We start from the raw sequence: 21,041 nt of genomic DNA, 5'->3' as shown, positions 1-21,041 counted from the left end.
ATTAATTTTAAGTGGAATGTTTTTGCTAATGTATGTATATATATATATATATATATATATATATATATATATATACACACACACACATATATACAACCCTCGGAATTAGGGTTGGCATTCGGCAATGCCGACCTAACTGCCGATCTGAAAGTGTTTGAGGTCGGTAAAAAATTGCCGAGCTTGTTTCCATGTTTTATGGTAAGACCTTTGTATCAAAAAAATTTTGCCGACCTCATTTTTCCTAATTTCGAGGGTTGTACATGTATGTATGTATGTATGTATGTATGTATGTATGTATGTATGTATGTATACAAATTTTAATAACATTTATTATACTTATATATTGAAAAAAAACTTTGGACTAAATTATAATTATATTTTGAGAAATCTTAAAAACCTAAAAAGAATATATCAACAGTAATACCTTATCTTTTCTATCGGTTTGGACACCAAATTTTCCACCAAAACCTTTTGTATAATCTAAAATAATTGTGCATTTCTTTTAGTAAATTGATTATGTTTTTATTATATTAAAAAATTAAAATAATTAAAATAAATGATACCAGTTTATCTATATTGTTTGCAGTAAATAAATAAATGTATACTTTAAAAAAAGTATTACACCACCTTTTTGTGATTCATGCTGCTGAAGTTGTTCTTGATAATCAAATCCTACTGCACTCTGAAAAAGTTATCACATATAGATATATGATTGAGTATGAAAAAAAGGTTTTTTCTCTTTACTAATAATAAAAACTAAGGTCACTGCAATCAATAAATTTAAATAAAACTTTTTATTATTTTCTATAAGTGTTTGAATATGTTTGTTTCATTATCTGTGTTGGAGTATGTTCCATTATTATATCATTATATCTGCTTACTATTTAAGTATTTCTAATATTGCATCCATTTTTAATACTTAGATAAATAATTATTGCAAATATGTAGACTCAATAACAGTTTAGCAAGTAAAAAAGATATTACTATAATTGTAAAAAATAACCTTTACTATTTTCATTCCCTTCAAAATTAAAGAAAATCATTTAAAGGAGTTCCCAAGCATCAAAGACGTTGTATTCATATCGAAAATTAAGCTTTGATTAGTTCAATTAACTCTAAACTTATTTTCTAAGCCTTGCTTAAGATATGGACACAAATTGTCTTGACACTAGGGGATCCCTTAAAATCCCTTAAAAAAAATGGAAACCTCATTTTTAAATATTAAAAAATAAAATTTAAAACCTTAAAAATATTATTTGAAATAAAATGGATTTTTAAAAATATACCTTATCTTGACGATCAGACTGAACACCATACTTTCCACCAAAACCTTTATTGTAATCTAAACACAAAATAAGAGTCTAAAATTAGTCACTTTTCACTTCACTTGGAAATTCATTTCCAACAAGGTTAAAACCAACCACTTTTTAAATTGAGAGTTTTTAAGTTGAGAGTTTTTAAGCAAATAAAAAAGACAGTTAAAGTGCAAGAAAACTGGAAACTATATAAATCAGAAAAATACAACATTAGGTAGAAATCTAAAGATCAACTTGACATGATAAAAAATTATAGCTCATTTGAACAGCAAACATGGTAGTATATGTTGGGGAAGAAAAAAAAGATTTATGTTTGGCTGCTAGAATAGACTTGACTCTTATAATGCATTTAATATAGCTCAGATATTTAAGGAAAGTTATTTAAACCATTATATATATTTCTAATGTAAATACTTGCACAAAACTTTTAGTTTTTGCAATGGCATATACAATAAAAACACAGTGAAAATATATAAAATATATAGTAAAACCTTTTTGTGATTCATGCTTTTGAAGTTGTTCTTGATGATCGAATCCAACTGCACTCTAAAAAAGTGATTAAAAGAGTTATAAAAAATTAATAAAAATTATAAATTACATATGCCACATAAATCTTATGACGCATAAATCTCATAAACACTTATGTCACATAAATCTTAAATGTTTTGAAATAATACATGAAATATCTAAATTTAAAACCTTATCCTGTCTGTCTGACTGAACTCCAAACTTTCCACCAAACCCTTTGCTGTAATCTAGAAGAAAAAAAAGGTTTTTGCACCAAATTCTTGTGCATTTACAGTAGCGTCCAAAAGTAAATGAACAAATATCTTTTTAATAAAAAATTTTCTTTTTAACTTTTTAAAGTAGTTGACAAATTAAACTTTTAGGTTAATTTCTAAATTAAAAAAACTTTTTGGTTTTGTCATCAGCAATATACTTGGTTTTGTCATCAGTGATATACTTGGTTTTGTTATCAGTGATATACTTTGTTTTGTCATCAGTGACTTGGTTGTTCAACATTCTCACATAATGAAGAGTAAAGATTTCTTGACAATGAAAAGTCAAATGACAAATTTCTGAATATGTGTTAAGCTTTTGTGGCAAGATTTCTTGACTGCACAATTTGTTACTTTTACTTTTGTCGCATACATTACTTTTGTCGCATACATTTTTGATTTTCTTCATACAATCAAAATGTTTTTTGATTGATGAAGAAAATCAAAGATTGTGCCTGATGCATGGTTTGTGGCCATTGCAGGTGAAGAACGGTGGATGGTGACATGAGTAGATATGAGGTAACGACAAGTAAAATATAAATATAAAGTTTTCTGTTGCAAGCAATTGTGAACATTTTAAAGCTCTTGATGCTAGCTGTATTGGAATTGGTTTAATCTATTGACTTCAAGTCATTAAGAATGGAAATATGCTTGGTTGGATATTCCAACATAACAATGATCTGAAGCACACATCCAAATTAGTCACAATAGTTTTGGCCAAAGGAAAGTTTGAAAGTCTTGGAAGGGCCATTACAACCTCTGGACCTGAGCCCAATCAAACATTTTTAGAAACACATTGAGAAAAATTTGCAGTCGCAAGCCAGCTAATCAATAGAATTTGTTTAAGTTGATTAAATGTATTTGGGATAAAATATTAATTAATATTTTATTCAATCCAGTTGATTCAATACCATTGGTGTGCAATGTTGTCATTGCTGCAAAACGTTCTCCAACCAATTATTAACATTATATAAAGAGTATATATTTATTATGTAACATATAGATTAAGTACATATTACATACATTAGAAATCATTATAAAAAATACTGAAAACTTATCATTTGTTGAGGCAATATTGTTTTAAAAAGGAGGTATTTGTTTTAAAAATAAAATTTTGAATAATTACTCCAAAATGTGATATTTTTTTAATATTTTCATAATTGTAGTATAATTTGACATAATTATCAGTAAGTTCATTTTAAAAAATTAATATATAAAAATACTACAAATAAACTGCTTGTCCGACTAATTTTGGATGCTATTGTGTGTAGCTTGTAATTTTTAACAAAAAACCTAATCAATTTCAAAAAGTTACCTTGTTGAGAATCATGTTTTGAAAGCTTCTCTTGATGGTCAAATCCAACTGCAGACTATAATTATAATATTTTTGTCTAAATTTGTTCAACAATTACTATCATTTTTTTTTTAAATACAACTGTTTCAGTAAATTCTTAAATTTAGCAAATATTCTAAAATGTCGCTGTACTACCTGATCCTGTCGGTCTTTTTGAACACCATATTTTCCTCCAAAACCAGTTGAGTAATCTGAAAAATAAAAGCAGTGTTTAAAAGAATTGTTTTTGTTTTTTTTCAAAAATCTTTGTATCAGTAAAAATATTTCTTCTAACAAGATTATCAACCAGAATCTTTTAATAAAAAAAATAAATTTCAAAAACAATTTTAACAATTTATGCACTTTTTTTAACTACAAAAGAAAATTATTGTTAAATTTTTTTTTGCTAAAATCTAAAATAAATAATTTTACTTAAAATTCTGTACATCGTACAATTGTCCTTGAAATTATACTGATCCTTTATTGGTGCAGGTGAGGCTCTTTAGCCATGACAAAGATAACTTACCATAAGTGAAGGAAAACTTGGATATACAAGTATAATAGGGAGAGCATGCAAATCTTATTTCTGATGTGATATGACTCTTCCTATCACATCAAAAATACTTAGTCCTAAGAGTTGTTGTAAAAAAAAGCTTTAACTCTTCTATGTCATATTTAAATAAGAAATGGAAACCCATCCAAACCACATGCCACAAACTATAAATCATTACCATTATCAATACTATTATTATTATTTTTAGAATTCACCTTTTTGAGAAGCATGTTTTGTCAGCTGTTCTTGATGATCAAAGCCTAAAGCAGCCTAAAAATATATAAAGAAAAATAATAATATTATCTCCTATTATAATAATATTATCTCCTATATTTGCTTATTCAACAAAATTCTATTTAAAACTTACCTTGTCTTGGCTGTTAGTTTGTACTCCATATTTACCACCATAACCATAACTTCCTACTTTGCTAAAACAAAAATGTGTGTTTCTTAATCAATAGTAAAACTACCTGTATAATTAAAAAAAATAATAAAGACTAGAATGAATAATATTATTTCTTATCATTAAAAAAAAATACAAGTTTGTATGATAAAATCAAAAATATTTAAGCTTAACTTACTTTGGATCCATTAATTCTAAAAATAGATTAAAAAAATATTTTACATATATATATATATATATATATATATATATATATATATATATATATATATATATATATATATATATATATATATATATATATATATATATATATATATATAGAGAGAGAGAGAGAGAGAGAGAGAGAGAGAGAGAGAGAGAGAGAAAATGCATTGAAGTTTTTTTTTTTTTCTTAAGCTCCTAATATTTTATTTGGTTCCATTTAATGAAAAAATGATATTAGGAAATTTCAGACACAACCTATTGATGTTTAGCGGTTGCCCAGCAAAGTTTTTTTATGTTTGCAAGGTTGCTCGAACCTTTGTTTTATTTTTCATCTTTTATTATTTATCTTTTCTATTTTATTAATTAAGTTGAGAATGTTATCAATATTTTATTATTTGTTAATCTTATGAGTCATTATGCATAATACACATTTCACCCATGTAATATTTCATTATCCAGTCAAGTTATTACATCGGTATTGCACAACTGCTGAAAGTATTGTATCACCCTGAAATTACAAATCAAATCATTGTCTTAAATGAAAAAAAAATTTTAAAAACACATTATTAGACAGATATTTTCAAAGTTAATTTAAAATAAACAGAGACTAGAAGTCAAAATGAAGTATGGTGTATTGGTCAAGCTACAGCTGTGATCTAAAAGACAAGTCTTACAAACTTAATTTTTCTTTAAAAATAACAACAATGTAAGAGAAAGTGCAGGCCTTGTGACAGATCAGGTTCTAGACTTTAGGTGAAGAGCTAGAACTCCAACAAAGCAACATTATCATGTTATAACACCTGTTGAAAAACTTGTCAAGAAATACGGAAAGAAATACAATGAAAGAGAAACTAAAGAGCTAAAAAGAAGAGAAGTAATGTGTTTGATAGTCACAGACCTAGTTTTGACAGAACCAGACTCCTCTCTATTGATAATGAAGTAAATGGGTACTGATAATGAAGTAGGTGAACATACTCCAAAGAGAATATTAAAATTTTTTTTTTTTAATATAGCAAAGAAACTGAAACTGAAAATTGCGAACAAACAGAAAAAAAACAAGTGAATACTCAAGCATTTTGTTCAGCTCTTGATCATTTGAAAATTTCCAATCATTCTGGTTCCTTGGTTTTGTCTACAATTTGCCAAGGGTTAGATGCCGATATTTCTCTACATCATATAAATTACTTTGATGTGCAGAGGTGATGCAAGTTGCAAAAATAACTAATTAAGAACTCAAACAGTAGGTTCTATTAACTGTTATTATTATTCCACATACTCGTGACAGGATATGATGTTGAAAAACTGTTACCAGTCCCAAAACCGGATAGAGGCACCATGTTCATGAAGTGTTTTTATCCCATGTTTTAAAGAGAATAGTCATTAACACAAAATTAAAAATCAAAGATTTTAATTTTATCATGTTATATATACATTACTTTATAGATAAGAACTTTTTAAAATCTAGTTTCATTGAAAAAAAAAATTGCTGACACAAAAATTGTATTATTATATAAAAGTTTAAATCCATTGAAAAGTTACAAAAATGCAAAACATGAATTCAATACTCAAAAAACAATATTATGATCATTAAAAACCATTTATGGGACATAACACATTTATTTCTTATGAAAAAAAATATCATCACAAGACTTGAAATACATACTTTGTTTTCAGATCAATGTTATAACAGCTATTATACAAAATACTAATAAAATTGAGCTCAAAACACTTTAATTCAAGCGATTAATTAAACAATTTAATTTGTGCAAACAATAAAAATATATATGGATTTTCTTCAGAATGTAGAAAAAAGTAAAAATTGGTAAAAAGCCCATATTTAGTTAAAAAGTAAAAAGCCCATGCACGATTCCCACATGACCTCAGGGGCCACCATGTCCCTGCAGGTATTCCAGGTTTTCCTGAGTGCTATAAGTTCTGTCTATGTACATAATAAAGCCTTTGCAGCTTCTTATTTTAGTATAACATTGTAAGTGTGTATCAATGCTGTATTTATGTGTGTATGTATATATATACATATATATATATATATATATATATATATATATATATATATATATATATATATATATATATATATATATATATATATATATATACATACATATAAAAATATATATTTATATATATATATATATATGTATATGTATATATATATCTTCTATAGCTTGTTTAGATAAGCATTTACTGACTATTTTTGCTTATCTTTATAGCATACCGCATTTTCAGAAAAAGAAGAAAAAAATAAAGAATAATGAAAGAAAAGATTGCTGCCCCATGCCAAACTCTTAGTCGATGTAGCAGCACTCTGCTGCGAGTCAGGCTATTTGTCAGTAGATCTATGTACTGAAACCCTCAGCTGCAGGCTATTTCAGTGCGACCTCAGAGTGCTCATCTAAACTAGCAATTTAAGTTTTATATATATATATATATATATATATATATATATATATATATATATATATATATATATATATATATATATATATATATATATATATATATATATATAATACTTACATTAAGAAATAAAAAAAACCTAATAAATATATTATGGAAAATATATATACTCAAAGCACCTTTTTTAACTTTGTGGTCATCTTTTGTTACAGCTTCTCTTAAACCTTGCATACTAAATTTTAAAAATATGAAAGATATAAACAAAAGAAAGTGGATCTGGTTGTAAGTTGAAAAAAATTTAGTTAAAAAAAATGATATAATCATTTAAATATAATATATATTTATATCTTTGATAATTTTCAATGAAATCTATTTATTGTAAAGTTAGTTATTTATTTAAAAGCATTTTTATCTAATTGATCATAATTGCCTAAGCATCTCATCTAATTTCTAAAAAAATGAAATCTAACCTTTTTTGGAAACCATATATCAAATCCAATGCAAAATTAGCATCTAAGCAGCTAAGGTTGCATCTCTTTATCATGCTTGCCATTTTCTACTCCGGATTCTATTTTTTATCTCTATAAATCTCAAATCCGGCCATGTATGAAATACTGTTGCCATATCTGGAAGGGATCTTCGAATGATGCCCTTTCTCTTTTAGACATGGTGCAAAAAGGCAATGTAAATATAGTTAGACCTGCATATGCAGCTAACCTTCAACCATTGTCACATTGTCGTAATGTTGCTTTTCTTTCTCTTTTCTGCAAATACTATAATGGATACTGCTCTAAAGAGCTAACATCTTTTGTGCCACTAAAATTCATTTTTGTGTTACTTGTCATTCAATCAAGTCTCATCCTTTTACTGTGACTGTTTCTAAGTGCTCCAAAAGTTCTTATTTATCTACTTTTTTTTTCCTTGAACATCAGTTCTTTGGAATTCGCTCCCTTCTTGTTTTCCTGATTCATATAATTTGCAACTTATTAAGTCGCCTGTTTATTGTTATCTTGCTTTATAAACTACATCTTTTTCACTACTAGAGTTGGAAAACTCTAGTAGTGAAAAAGATGTAGTTTATAAAGCAACTCTAGCAGTGAAAAACCATTAATAGTAGTTGCTTGCAGCCTTGTTGAAAGTAAAGATGTTTAAACAAAAAAAATTTCAGAAAAAGTAATACTATTGTTTTTAAAACCCATACATTCTCTCTTTTTATTAGGTTTTATATTGCTGTATTTCAAAATGTACATGGAATTTTAGGTTTAGTATGATAGTTTCGATCTTATGTATTTCAGACATCTGAATTCATGGGTAAATTTGGCAATTTTGTTGCATGTGTATTTGAAAACTTTAGGTCTACATAGAAACAAAAAAATGTACAGACCAGGACTCAAATTAAGTGTTCACGAGTTGTGATATCTGGTAATGCTTCTAGTACTTAAATTTTTAGCTTTTTAAAAACCATAAACTCTGTTTACGGTTTTTAAAAAATTCATTTAACTCATTAGTTGTTTAATATTTATATTTATCTTGAATTATGATATAAAATCTTATTATAAAATCATATTATTACTATTTTTAATATTATCAAAAATTATGATTTAAAGTTTAAAATATAATTTTCAAAAATTAAATTTTAAACTTTTTTTAAAATTTAAAATTTAAATCTTATTCAATATATTTTGTTATAAATTAAATGCTCGTAACTCTTGCTGGTATGTATACAAGATTAAAGACAGAGGAGTTTAAAAATATATAAAAACTAATTTAAACTTTTTATAGTTATTTTAAAACAAAACAAAAAAATTCAAATCACTTATATTAAAATATATCTTTTTATTATCAATTAATTTCTAATTTAAAACATTTAAATTATCAAATAAATAATTCCTCAAACTTTCCCCCTAAACCAAAATCGACTTTAATGTTTCATACAATGTGCAAATTATTTGTAATAATTTAAAATAAATATTATAATAATTTAAAATGATAAAAATTAAAATAATTTTTTTATTGGTTGATTTTTAAATTACCGCGCACATTTTTTGGACTTTTAATAAAAAAAAATTTTCCCCATAAAGTTTTTTGTTTGTTTATAATCCTTAAATTACTCTGGTGTTTATAAAAATAACAATTAAAAAGAGATAAACAATAATTAAAATGCAGAGTAAATTTTTTTTTTTGTTTTTTCATTAATTTTTGAAATATGATAAATTGACCATTTCAATAAAACAGTGTTCACAGTTTTTAATAAACTGAGAATTTAATGAGCAGAAATATTTCCAGATATTACAATTCGTGATCAATTAATTAGAGCCTTGCAGACCAAATAGCATATATATAGTTACCATATTCACATCACATCCGCAATCAACGTAATAAGCCATGTATTTTTTTTTCGAATACGTAAGAACATAATTATTACTATTTTCTCAACTTAATTTCTTATTTAACTTCTTTATTTTATCTAAATTTAAATTTTTATTCTAAATTTATTTTTTTTTTTTCTTTTTGTATGCTAACTTTTTTAACTTCTCTATTTTTCTATATCGTTTTTTATTTTTTTTAAATTTATTTTTTAGTTTATATACTTTTTTGTTTCTTTATAAAATTTAGATAATATAATAAATATAATATAATAAATATTATTTTTCCTTTGAGATTTCTCAAATTGTAAATTTTATTTTACTATTGTTATTTTTGTTCCTGTTATTATTTTGATATTTTACATTATTATTATTTAATTATTATTAATTTCGAAAAATCGACACGACGTCATCACAATATTCATGATTAAGCAAGGTAAACTTAGCTGTTCAGAACTATCTGATATTATATGTGATCAAAATGAAACTATTCAAAGACTTATAAAAAGAATCGAATTATTAGAATCAAAAAAAGAAACCGAAAATGGTTCAGCTACATTTTGGTCAAATCTTTATAACAAAAATAAATCTTCAGAAAAAGCTATTATTCTTAATTCAATTACTAAAACTATATTATCTGAACAGGAAGAGAAAAAAAAGCGTGAAAAGAACATTATCGTTTTTGGAATTCCAGAATCAAATAATTTAAATGAAGTTGAAAAAAACAACGACGATAAAAAATAATTGACGAAATATTTGAGGAAATTGGTAAAGGCAATAAAAAACCTATTAAAATAATAAGATTAAAAAACAAAAAAGACTTAAAAACTCCTCCATCCATTATTGCTGTACTTCCTGAAAACTGCGAACGCAATAAAGTTTTACTTGTCACTAGGGAATTACGCAAAAACATAAAATATACAAATGTCTTCATCAATCCAGATATGAGAAAGAAATAGATAAAAAAATAATCCTAGAAAATGAACCAAACTCACCCTTTAAATGGTGCATTAGGCGCAATAAAGTCATCAAACTCAATTTTAGTAAACAAAAAATATAAAAAAACTATAAAAAGTTGGATTAATTTTCAAACCATTAAAAAAATTACTGAAATTAAATCCGTAAAAGCTATATACACAAACATCGACTCCCTATCAAATAAAGGCCAAGAGCTTAAACAAATTAAAAACAATCCGAAAACCAAAATTTTTTTTTAACAGAAACTCTCCCTAAAAATAACAAAATTGAAGTTAATGATCTCGAGTTTGCTATTGAAAATTACTTACTACATACAAATCACAGCAATAGTTCTTGCCAAGGAGGCTTAGCAATATTTATACATAGCAAACTAAAGTCATCCCTAATTAACCTAGATATATTTCCATCTGAATCGCTCAGTTGTAAATTTAGAACTAAAACTTCTAATTAATAGTTAAGTTTATATTACAGATCACCAAATAGTAACGATGAAAACACTAACTGCATAAATCAACACATTGCCAAACTTTCAAACAAATATCCAAACATTCTTATTATTGGAGATTTTAACTACCCAGATGTCAGCTGGCAAAATCCAAAACAACCTATTACAAATGCCTCTAAATCAAATAAATTTACTGAAAATATTCGCGATTCTTTTTTCACTGAACATATTTCAAAAGCAATACACATCAGACAAAATCAAAATCCTTCTACGATTGACCTCTTATTTACTTCAGATGAAAACATGATTTCCTTTTTAACTCATCTAGCACCCATTAGCAAAAGTCAGCATCAACTAACCTACTTTACTGTGTCAATTGAATCTATTGTAAATATACTGCCATACCATAAAAAACACTTATACACAAAAAAGAACTATGACAAAGTTAAAGAAGACCTTGCAAATATTAAACTCTGTCCAACATCCAATTCAGACCAACTATGGAGTATCTTTTTCAATAAACTTAAAACTAGTATCAACAATAATGTACCAAAATGTAACTTTAAAAATATAAAACGCTCAAAATGGATTTACTTTCAAATAATCAATGAACTAAAACGAGAGAAATATCGTCAATATATATTGAACAGAAATGGAGAAACATATGAGTACCATATTTCACGAAACAAAAAAAAAGCAGCAAGCAGAAAAGCAATTATTGAATTTAAAAAAAAACTTGCTAGAGACAGACTAAAATCCAAAAGCATTTTACTTGTATATCAAGTCAAAAAGATAAAACAAAGAAGCATTCCCTGACATACAATACAATAATATTGTTGCAACTACTGATCTAGATAAAGCTCATCAATTGAATAGTTATTTTGCTAATACTTTTTCAAACATACCACAAAAGTCTGAACTCATCTAAATCACCAGGCCCTGATGAATTACACCCAATAGTATATAAGAAAACTTGCTTTCAAATGTATAAACATCTATCTACTATTTTTAACAAAGTCCCTGAGAGTGGATCAATACCCCAAATATGGAAGGACGCAACAATTACACCCATATTCAAAAAAGGAGACAGATCATAAGCACTTAATTATAGACCTATCAGTATAACTTGTACTTCAATAAAAATCTTTGAAAAAATTATAAAAAATCATATTATGACACAATTGATTAACAATAACTTATTAAGGACACACCAATATGGATTTCGTCCAGATCATTCCTGCTTAACTAACCTTTTAACAGTAATTAATTATTAGACATCATCACTGGATAATAATATTCCCATCGACAACATTTATCTCGATTTTGAAAAAGCCTTTGACAAAGTTTCACATAAATTTCTTATTTCTAAACTTATAGCTTATGGTGTAAATGGATCAATACTATATTGGATTAAAAACTTTTTAAAAAACCGTAGACGAAGAGTTGTTGTTAATGGTAATTATTCAAACTGGGTACCTCTTAAAAGTGGAGTTACCAAGGCTCCGTCCTTTCAGAGTTACTTTTTATTATATTTGTCAACAATATCCCTGAAGTAACCAAATCAAAAGCTGCTCCTTTTGCTGACAATATCAAAATCTTCCGTTCTATTGAAAATACTCAATTTGCGCAAGTATTGCAAAATGACATCGATGTTTTTGTTACATGGTCTCAAAAATGGGGAAAAAAATTTAACATTGACAAATGTTCTGTAATGCACTTAGGACACAACAACAAATCCCATACTTATAATATGCATGATCCAGAAAAAAATGATAGAGTAAACATTAAACCCACAAATTGCGAACAAGATTTAGGTGTTCACATAGATTTGAACTTATTATTTTCCAAACACACAACTATTCAAGTCAACAAAGCCACACAAAAAATAGAAATAATAAAAGAACTTTTACATCATATCCAGATTTATTATCCTTCAAAAAACTATTTTCACCTCTAGCCCACCCTCACCTAGAATACTGTGGATCAATCTGTAACCCTGGACTTCTCAAAGGTAAACGGCAAATAAAAAATGTGTTAAGAAGAGCTTCAAAACAAATCAATGGATTATATGATCTACAGCATGAACAAAGATTGTTGGCGTTAAATATGGCAACTGTTAAATACAGGCTACTTCGTGCAGACCTAATCAACGCCTATAAATGGTGCAAAAATAACAATAGTGATAGAAGCCTTTTTGAAATTGATAGCTAATTTATTACTTATGGTCATGTATATAAACTAAAAAAACAATCTTCACGATTAAATTTACGTATGAACTTTTTTTCCTTTAAGAATAATAAATGGAACTCTCTTCCTAATAATATTGTATCAGCGTTATCTCTAAAAACGTTTAAGCTGCTTCTAGACAATCATCTAAAAAATAAATGGCTTCTTTACGACTAATCCACATTTTATTTTCTATTAATTATACAAACTCTGTAATTATCATTATTATATAACTAGGTTGACAGCCAGTTTATGCCTACACAATTTATTGTAAAACCCTAATGTTAAAAAAAAAAAAAAAAAATGCAACATAATACATACAAACAAATTTTTTTAATGAAAACTATGCAAAATATAATTACAAACATAGTTTAAACTAGTTTGTGGTTCAAGTTTATGAAAATAATTTTTAATAATTATGCTATTTAAAACATTTTTTGTTTCAAGATTAAGAGAAATAGTTTGACATAGTTGTTGAAGTTGTTTTAAATCATAATTACTCGTAACTTCACCTTGTAAACAAGTATGATATGATAAAAATGGAATCTTTTTATAATTTTTTATTTAAAAAATATAAAAATATGCTTTGTTGCAATTCTTGAAAAATATATATTTAAAAAAATATTAAGCATGAATGAAGACGCGACATTACTTTTGATTTCATTACTGATTTTTTAAGAGTATTTTCAAACATAAACTTTTTAAGTTTATGTTTGAAAATACACACCTTAGAGCACCAACTCGACCTGAACCTTCAACTGTTTTAGCACCCCATCTTTGCTCTTGTTCACTGACATCATTCTAAAAGAATAGATAAAATAAAATAAATAAAAGTAGAATAAAACTATATAACTAAAAACACAAATATATAAAATGTCTAAAAAAGTGCAATAAAAAAAAACACAGAGAGTTTCAAATGATCACAATGAGCTGTCAACACTTACATCAAATGATTGGAAATTTGTAGAAAATCAACTACATTTTTGGAACTTTTTTACCAACCTACTGATTTTATGAGTTTTGAAGTTTGTGGTTTGTAAGTAGTTCTAAATATATGTACTTAGTAAGACTAAATCAAAAGTTGGTCAAAAGATGAAAATCAAAAGATGATAAAGCTCAAACAAGAAAACAAATTTCAGCATATTTAAAGAGATTCTTTTCTCAATATAATCTGGGTATTAAAAATGAGGAAAGACATGTTTTACCCCCCCCCCTACCTCATTATTGATCCTCGTTACAAGTTCAAACTTCTTCTTATTGATAAGAGAAAGCAAGCAAGATCAATGCTATTAGTGGCTGTATTGAAAAATCAATGAAGTAAAAATGACCTTTCACCAGAAGTTATTAATATTGCTACTAGCCCTAAGTATATAACACCTAACCCCCTTCTCTCTCCCTCTCCTCCCCCCCCAAAAAAAATAAATAAATTGATTTACAGTGAATGATTTTAACTCTTGCTTTTAAGAACTTGCAGATTTTTTAGAACTTACAGAATATGAAGAAAATAGAGATAAGATCTTTTTTTTCTGTTTATAAAAAAACATTTACAACAAACTTTCTTTTAATAACACTTTGCCAAAACTAAATAAGATTATCAATTTTCATTTTTATTAAAACTCATTTAATTATTATCTTATTATAACATACTATAGGTACGTGTGTGTTTCTGCAATTTACGGCACCGATTTTAAAGATAAAATCTGTGACCATTTTATCATCACGTGCTTAAAGTAGGTGCTGTAAGGATGGATTTTTGTCGTCTTTTTTTTAGAATTTTATATCGACTAAGATAATATTTTAAGAGTAGAGTGTTGTAAAAATATTGCCATTTTTTTTTTTTTTTTTTTCAGTTTCTAATGTTTTTAGTGATTTTTAGAAATGAATTGACATTGAAGTGTTTTTAGAAATGAATTGACATCGAAGGCATGATGGTTCTTTTTCTAACTTTTCAGTCAATGTACCTGCCAAATTTTATTAAAAAACAATGACACGCTCATAACCTATTTTTGCAGGCAATAATGGTACTAAATATTCTACTGGTTTAGAGGCTGGGGGTGGGGGGGACAGATCTGTATGTTGAGTCCTAGGAAAAAAGTTTCGGAAAGAGATTAACCATTTTGCCAAATGAAATGCCAAATAAAAAACAAAAGCATAAAGAGGATCTAAAAGAGTTAAGAGAAAAGGCTAAGGCCCAGCCATACCAATTTAAATATCTAAATCAGGTTACTGCTTGCAAAGAAAATCATCCTCCTCTTCGAAAAAAATTAAAGGAAAAGTATTTTAATTTACAGTTAAAGAAACTTCAAAATCACATTTTTATTTTGAAACAACAGTTGACATTTACCCAAAACAAGTTATCTTATCAAAAGACTATGTTAAGCCAACAACTTGTTGACAAAAATTCTGAAATTCTTGTACTACAAAATGACATACTGATTTTACAGGAAAAAGCGGAGCAAATGCAACAAAAATACCAAATATAAAAAATGCTATTCAGCAGATATTAAAGCACTTTTATATGACATACTTGTGTGTCAAGTTCCTACACATAGTGTGCCAACTCTGCTCAGTAAAATTGGAGAACACACTGGCTATCGATTTAGTCACATTTCACATCACACAACTGTGAAACAAATGATGCATGAGCTAGATGTAATTTCAGATTTATTGAATGCTGAGCTTTCTCAACAAAAAGTCTGACAGTTGGCAACAACTGACAGACTTGACAGACAACAACACAAGAGGGTGTTCATGTAAATATTGTGCATTTAACAATAGAATCAGTATGCATGGTTGTAGCTATAGATCAACTTCCTGGAGGTACAGAGTAGCAACAAACCGTGCAACAGTAACTAAGTTAAACCTTGTTTAGGAGAAATCATTAAATGAACTAAACTGTCACCTTCACCCTTTGGACACAATGACCAGTTCGTGCAAGTCTTCACTCAAAACATTACAGACCTCTAAAGGGAAACTTTTTGGAAGAGACTGCATTGCAGCAAATATTGTTTTACAGCTGAACAAACTTTGTGGATGCAAAAGGTACATGTATAACTTAATCCTATTTTTTTACTTGAACACAACGTAATTTTGTAAAATATGATATATAAATCTAAAATATGTTTTTAGTAGCATATAAATATTTCTAATTTCACATGCTCCTTATGCTCTTTAAAATAATTACTTTATGTAATTTAAAGGTGACCCAAATCGTTTTGTAGCCTTTTTGGATCAACACAAGCTGCCCTAAGGACTGCTACCACCCTACAGAGGGAACAGACTACACAGTACTTTTCACAAATGTGGTATTTTGATTCATCACTATGAAATATTGAAGACATTTCTGTTTTCTAGCTAAGCGTTATGCGGAGGTCTGAGATATAGTTTGTACCAAGATTTTACATCTGAAACAGGCGAATCTTTTATATGATTGTTTCCATTCTTGTACACATTTAGATTTCAAATTGATAGAAAGGGATGCAATATTTAATGGAATAAACCTTTAAAACCAATAGTAATAATATTTGCAGCAATAGTTAGGGGATTATAGATCGTCAGAGACTAATATTATGGTTTATTTATAAATTTTTTGTTTCAGGTATCCATAAGTTGTACCCTAGCTTTAATTAGAAAGCTACTGACTGGTCCTTGGATGACAAAATTTTATATCGCACCAGGTCAGGGACTTGACTACATATCTGGCATTCAGGTAGTCAAAGATGTTCATAACACTCTTATTGAAAGCAGCAAGGATCCTCTAAATCTAATTCAATGAAAAACTGATTTTTTTGGAAATATTATTAAAGATCCTGTTTTTGATTCAATAATCAGCTTTTGCCCAGTAACTAATAAAATGAGTAAAACACTTGCTGAATGTCTGAAAGCTGTTGTTAGTGTCATTGACAGGCAGTACAAGTGACAATTCAACATAAGTTTTAATGATCAAATTATGAACCAGACTGAATCAGCAAGGCTTCACAACATTGATTCAGAGGAACTTATGGGTATGTTTAGTGCTGCAAAGCAAAAAGCTCCAAATTCCATGCTTTGTTTTCTTTCTTCAAATCTTCGTCCTTGTAAAAATAAAACAACTGCTTTACTCTCTAAAAAGCCTACTGATATTCAAAACAAATTAATATTATGGGCCATTTCTAATGCCAGAAAAACTTGATTTGCAAATGCACAGTCATAAAGAAATGATGTCAGAACTTATAAAGTGTATGGCTGACAAAATTCAAAATAAAAAGGACAAAGAACAGAGGAAAATGAAAAAAATTTTTAAAAATTGTATGCCTAATCAGAAAAAATAAAGATAAAATCAGATAAAAAAAAATAAATCAGATAAAATATTTCCTGACCTAGAAAATAACAAGGCTTCCAAATTTGAAAAAATTCTTATTGGAGCCGCTATTGGAAGATATATTTGTCACTTGTGGTTTTATAATGCCACTAACAGTCAAGGCATATATTATGACAGACTTCTAAGCATTAAAAAGAACAGTGCTATATACATAGTTTCATATTGGAAGCCAAATGAGGATGATGATGCTGTTGACTATGAAATGAGTAAATACCAACTATCTGCAGACATCATTAGTGGTAATATGGTAATATCATTAAAAAATGACATGCAAATTGATTGTAATAAGGTATGTGTTATTGTAAATGATAATATGGTTTATATACTTGCATTAATAATTTTCATTTACAGATACTAGGTAAGTGTCTTGGTTAGTAATATTTTTTCAATGCCTAATGTGTATATTATGCCCCCACCCCCTCTTTTTTTGTTGATAAGATTATGAAAAGATTTGTAATTCTTTCATTGATTATTTTTATGCATCAGATCTTATTTTAGGTAGTCATGTAGTTACCGACATTCAACAACCAGGGTTGACTTGGTTGCAACATGTTATGGGAAACCAAAGCTCATTTACAATTGGCTTTGAGCAATTTATCTGGCTTTTGATATACTATTTCAACTTAGAAAGATAACCTTTTGCATACATGGACATCAAGATATTAGTGTTAAGTAGTTTAAATCAATTAAAATAATAATCATTTGATTATTATTTTTATGCATCACATCTTTTCTTTTACAGGCAACAAATCAAAGAATTCATTTGCTTCCATTATTATTTGTGTTTTAATGGCATAATGTGTTATGCATCAGAAGTTAAGTTATTTTAATTTATTTTTAACCTAAAACACAAACCTCTTTTTCCCCTATTTTTGATGGTTTTTTTTAGTAATTATTTTAAATATCTGATGTATTTTATCTATCATTGCTAGGTTTTAACTCACAGCATGAAAACTGAAAAATAGACTATTGCTTCTATGGATCTTTAACAAGTTAAGAAAGAATTACTTTATACTTATTAAATTATGCAGTAATAACAGTTAAATATTAATTTATTTTTCAGGACATTTGGCTTCTCTAGATTTGCATCAAAACTAGGCTATTTTAATAGCCACAATTCTGTTAAAAACATTAATAAGCATATGAAAAACAATTAATTTAATTTAAATTTTATATTACAAAGTATATTTTAAAACAAATAAATCTTTTATTTATTGGGGTGGGGTTCTTTCTCATAAAAATATTTATGAGAAAGAACAATCAAGGCTGTTACCTCAATGCAGAGAAATGTTATTTTCTATACATCATAATTTAAATAAATGTATAATTAAGTGATAAAATCTGTATTTCTTGCGCAGTTAATTTCTAATTATTTTAACAATAATTTATTAAACATGCAAACATTAGATTTTTAAAAAGATAAACACTTTAAAACTTGTGTTTAAGATTCTCTCATTCTCGGGGGCTATTCTAGGAATAAGGGGGCAAATCCTTAAAAAGTACCAACTGCTTTCTACAGATACTCTATTTAGGACACCCCTGTAATTAATATTCATTATTATTTTTGTTTTTGACAGTATATCCAACAGGAATTAATGACATTCTCATTCAGATCAGTCAAGTTTTCAAAATTGGTATCAGGGAGACTTGACTTGATTTGATATGATATCAATATCATATCAAATCAAGTCAAGTCTCCCTGATACTGCCAACCACTAGGCATTTGCCTACTACATATCTTTACCACTAAAAAAAAAGGTCCTCTAAATTAGACTGAGTGAATATATTTAAAATATTATCATTTATTTCCATCATCATAAATACATTTTAACATTAATTATTTGCATTTTGTATATTTTTGATTACACTCAGTATTCATAAGTGACATTTTATATATTTTTGATTATACTCAGTATAATCAAAAATATACAAAATGCAAATAATTAATGTTAAAATGTTTTTATAATAATGGAAATAAATGATAATATTTCAAATATATTTAATCAGTCTAATTTAGAGGATCTTTTTTTTTTTTTAATGGTAAAGATAAGTAGTAGGCAAATGCCTTGTGATCAACAATATCATAAAGTCTCCCTCAATCGGCAATATCATAAAGTCTCCCGCAAAATGGGAGTAATACTCCTATATGACATTCTTAGCTTTTTCAATAAAACTAGGTGATAGATCATACTTAAAGCATGGTTGATTTTCTGGTCTATTCATTTGAAATAAAATAACACTTTCTAATGCTTCATCCAGTTGAAATTTAGTTAGGTTAAAACTTGCTAATAAGAAGGAGTTTTACAATTTTTTTGTTTATGCAAGAGAGATGCTCTTTAAAATTTGTGAGACTCTCGCAAAATAGGGGAAACTTGACTTGAGATTTGCTCATTATGTGATAACACTGCTTTTAAACTTAGCTTTGATATATCAATAAAGATTCTCCAATCTTTAGGTTTGTACTCAATATTGACTGAGTTCATTAGTCCATTCATCTCATGGCAATATATATATATATATATATATATATATATATATATATATATATATATATATATATATATATATAGTAGTTGAAGTACTGGGTTACTTCACCTACTTTGTAGTACAAGAGGTATTTCACTACAAACTTCACTGAAGTTTGCAGTGAAATACCTCTTGTACTACAAGATTATTAAAAGAATCACCACTACTTAGATTATTAAAAGAATCACTAATTGTGTCATTAATTAGTAAATAATTACAATAAATTATATTCATTATATTATCTAATAATAATAATAACAACAATAATAAAAAAATAGTAATAACAAAAACATAAAAGAATTAAAAAAAGATAATAAAGGAAAAACAAAATAATGCATTATATTTGAAATTTATTTTAGAGTAACTTTATATAAAAAAATAAATGAAAATATTTAAAAAAAAACACGCTCTAGGTCCTATATTTCCCCAAATAGGAAAATATAGCATTAACAATAGTTCTTGTTGAAAATTTATATAGCAAAAAATAGTATTTGCATAATTAGAAATACACTCTAATTAAAGCTTAAAATATAACGAAAATTGTTTTAATATTTGAACTAATGAAAAATCATATCGTTTTAACAAGTTCTATTTCAAATCAAATAAGTTAACTAATTTCAGTGATTTTCATAACAACTTACAACTTACAACAAAGTCAGCATCTGTTTCCCAATCATCTGAACCTTCTTGTGTAGCTTTCACATCGTTACCTGCTTTCCACATTATGATTTTTCTATACCAAAAAAAAAATTACTGCAACTGTAAAAAGTTGATAAAACTAAAGTTAGGAAAGAACAGCTTTTTACTTGTGTAAAATCAACTACACTATCTTTAAAAATGGAATAATTGTTTACGGTTCTTTATTTTAAAATTAAAACTTCTACGGGAGTTTAAAGGGCGTATCTGAATGTGGCAAGAGGAGAATTACTACTTTTTAAAAAAGTGATTGCGGTGTAACTTTTTTTTAATTAACTGTCACTGATAAATAAGGATGATATTTTTTTAATTTATTTTTTTTAGCAAAAACTAAATTTGCTAGCAATTGCTATTTAAAAATTACCAGAAATCAAAAGGGAGTTTAAGAGTAAGCAAATGGTTGGTAGATCCCAGTAAACAATCGCCGATTTTCAG

The 21,041-nt window shown here is 27.0% G+C and overlaps 1 protein-coding gene across 2 annotated transcripts in view; it reads right to left on the bottom strand.

Moving 5' to 3' along the window:
- Positions 1–20,815, bottom strand: part of LOC100204320 (src substrate cortactin) — a 35,786-nt gene extending 14,971 nt beyond the window's left edge. The window contains exons 1-14 of one of the 2 annotated variants that reach the window (XM_065813929.1): positions 20,717–20,815; positions 20,559–20,643; positions 13,752–13,825; positions 7,189–7,241; positions 4,563–4,578; positions 4,349–4,409; positions 4,197–4,251; positions 3,585–3,640; positions 3,411–3,465; positions 2,016–2,071; positions 1,808–1,862; positions 1,287–1,342; positions 628–682; positions 425–480 (exon numbers count right to left, since the gene is read on the bottom strand). In XM_065813929.1, coding sequence (XP_065670001.1) covers positions 425–480; positions 628–682; positions 1,287–1,342; positions 1,808–1,862; positions 2,016–2,071; positions 3,411–3,465; positions 3,585–3,640; positions 4,197–4,251; positions 4,349–4,409; positions 4,563–4,578; positions 7,189–7,241; positions 13,752–13,825; positions 20,559–20,633 — 723 coding nt within the window. In that variant the 5' untranslated portion in view covers positions 20,634–20,643; positions 20,717–20,815. The other variant, XM_065813928.1, reaches the window with a different exon arrangement.
- Between the last annotated feature and the right edge of the window lie 226 nt (positions 20,816–21,041).

This window comes from Hydra vulgaris, chromosome 12, assembly GCF_038396675.1.
Source record: "Hydra vulgaris chromosome 12, alternate assembly HydraT2T_AEP".
Classification (NCBI taxonomy): domain Eukaryota; kingdom Metazoa; phylum Cnidaria; class Hydrozoa; order Anthoathecata; family Hydridae; genus Hydra; species Hydra vulgaris.
This window is presented reverse-complemented; position numbering and strand designations above follow the sequence as displayed.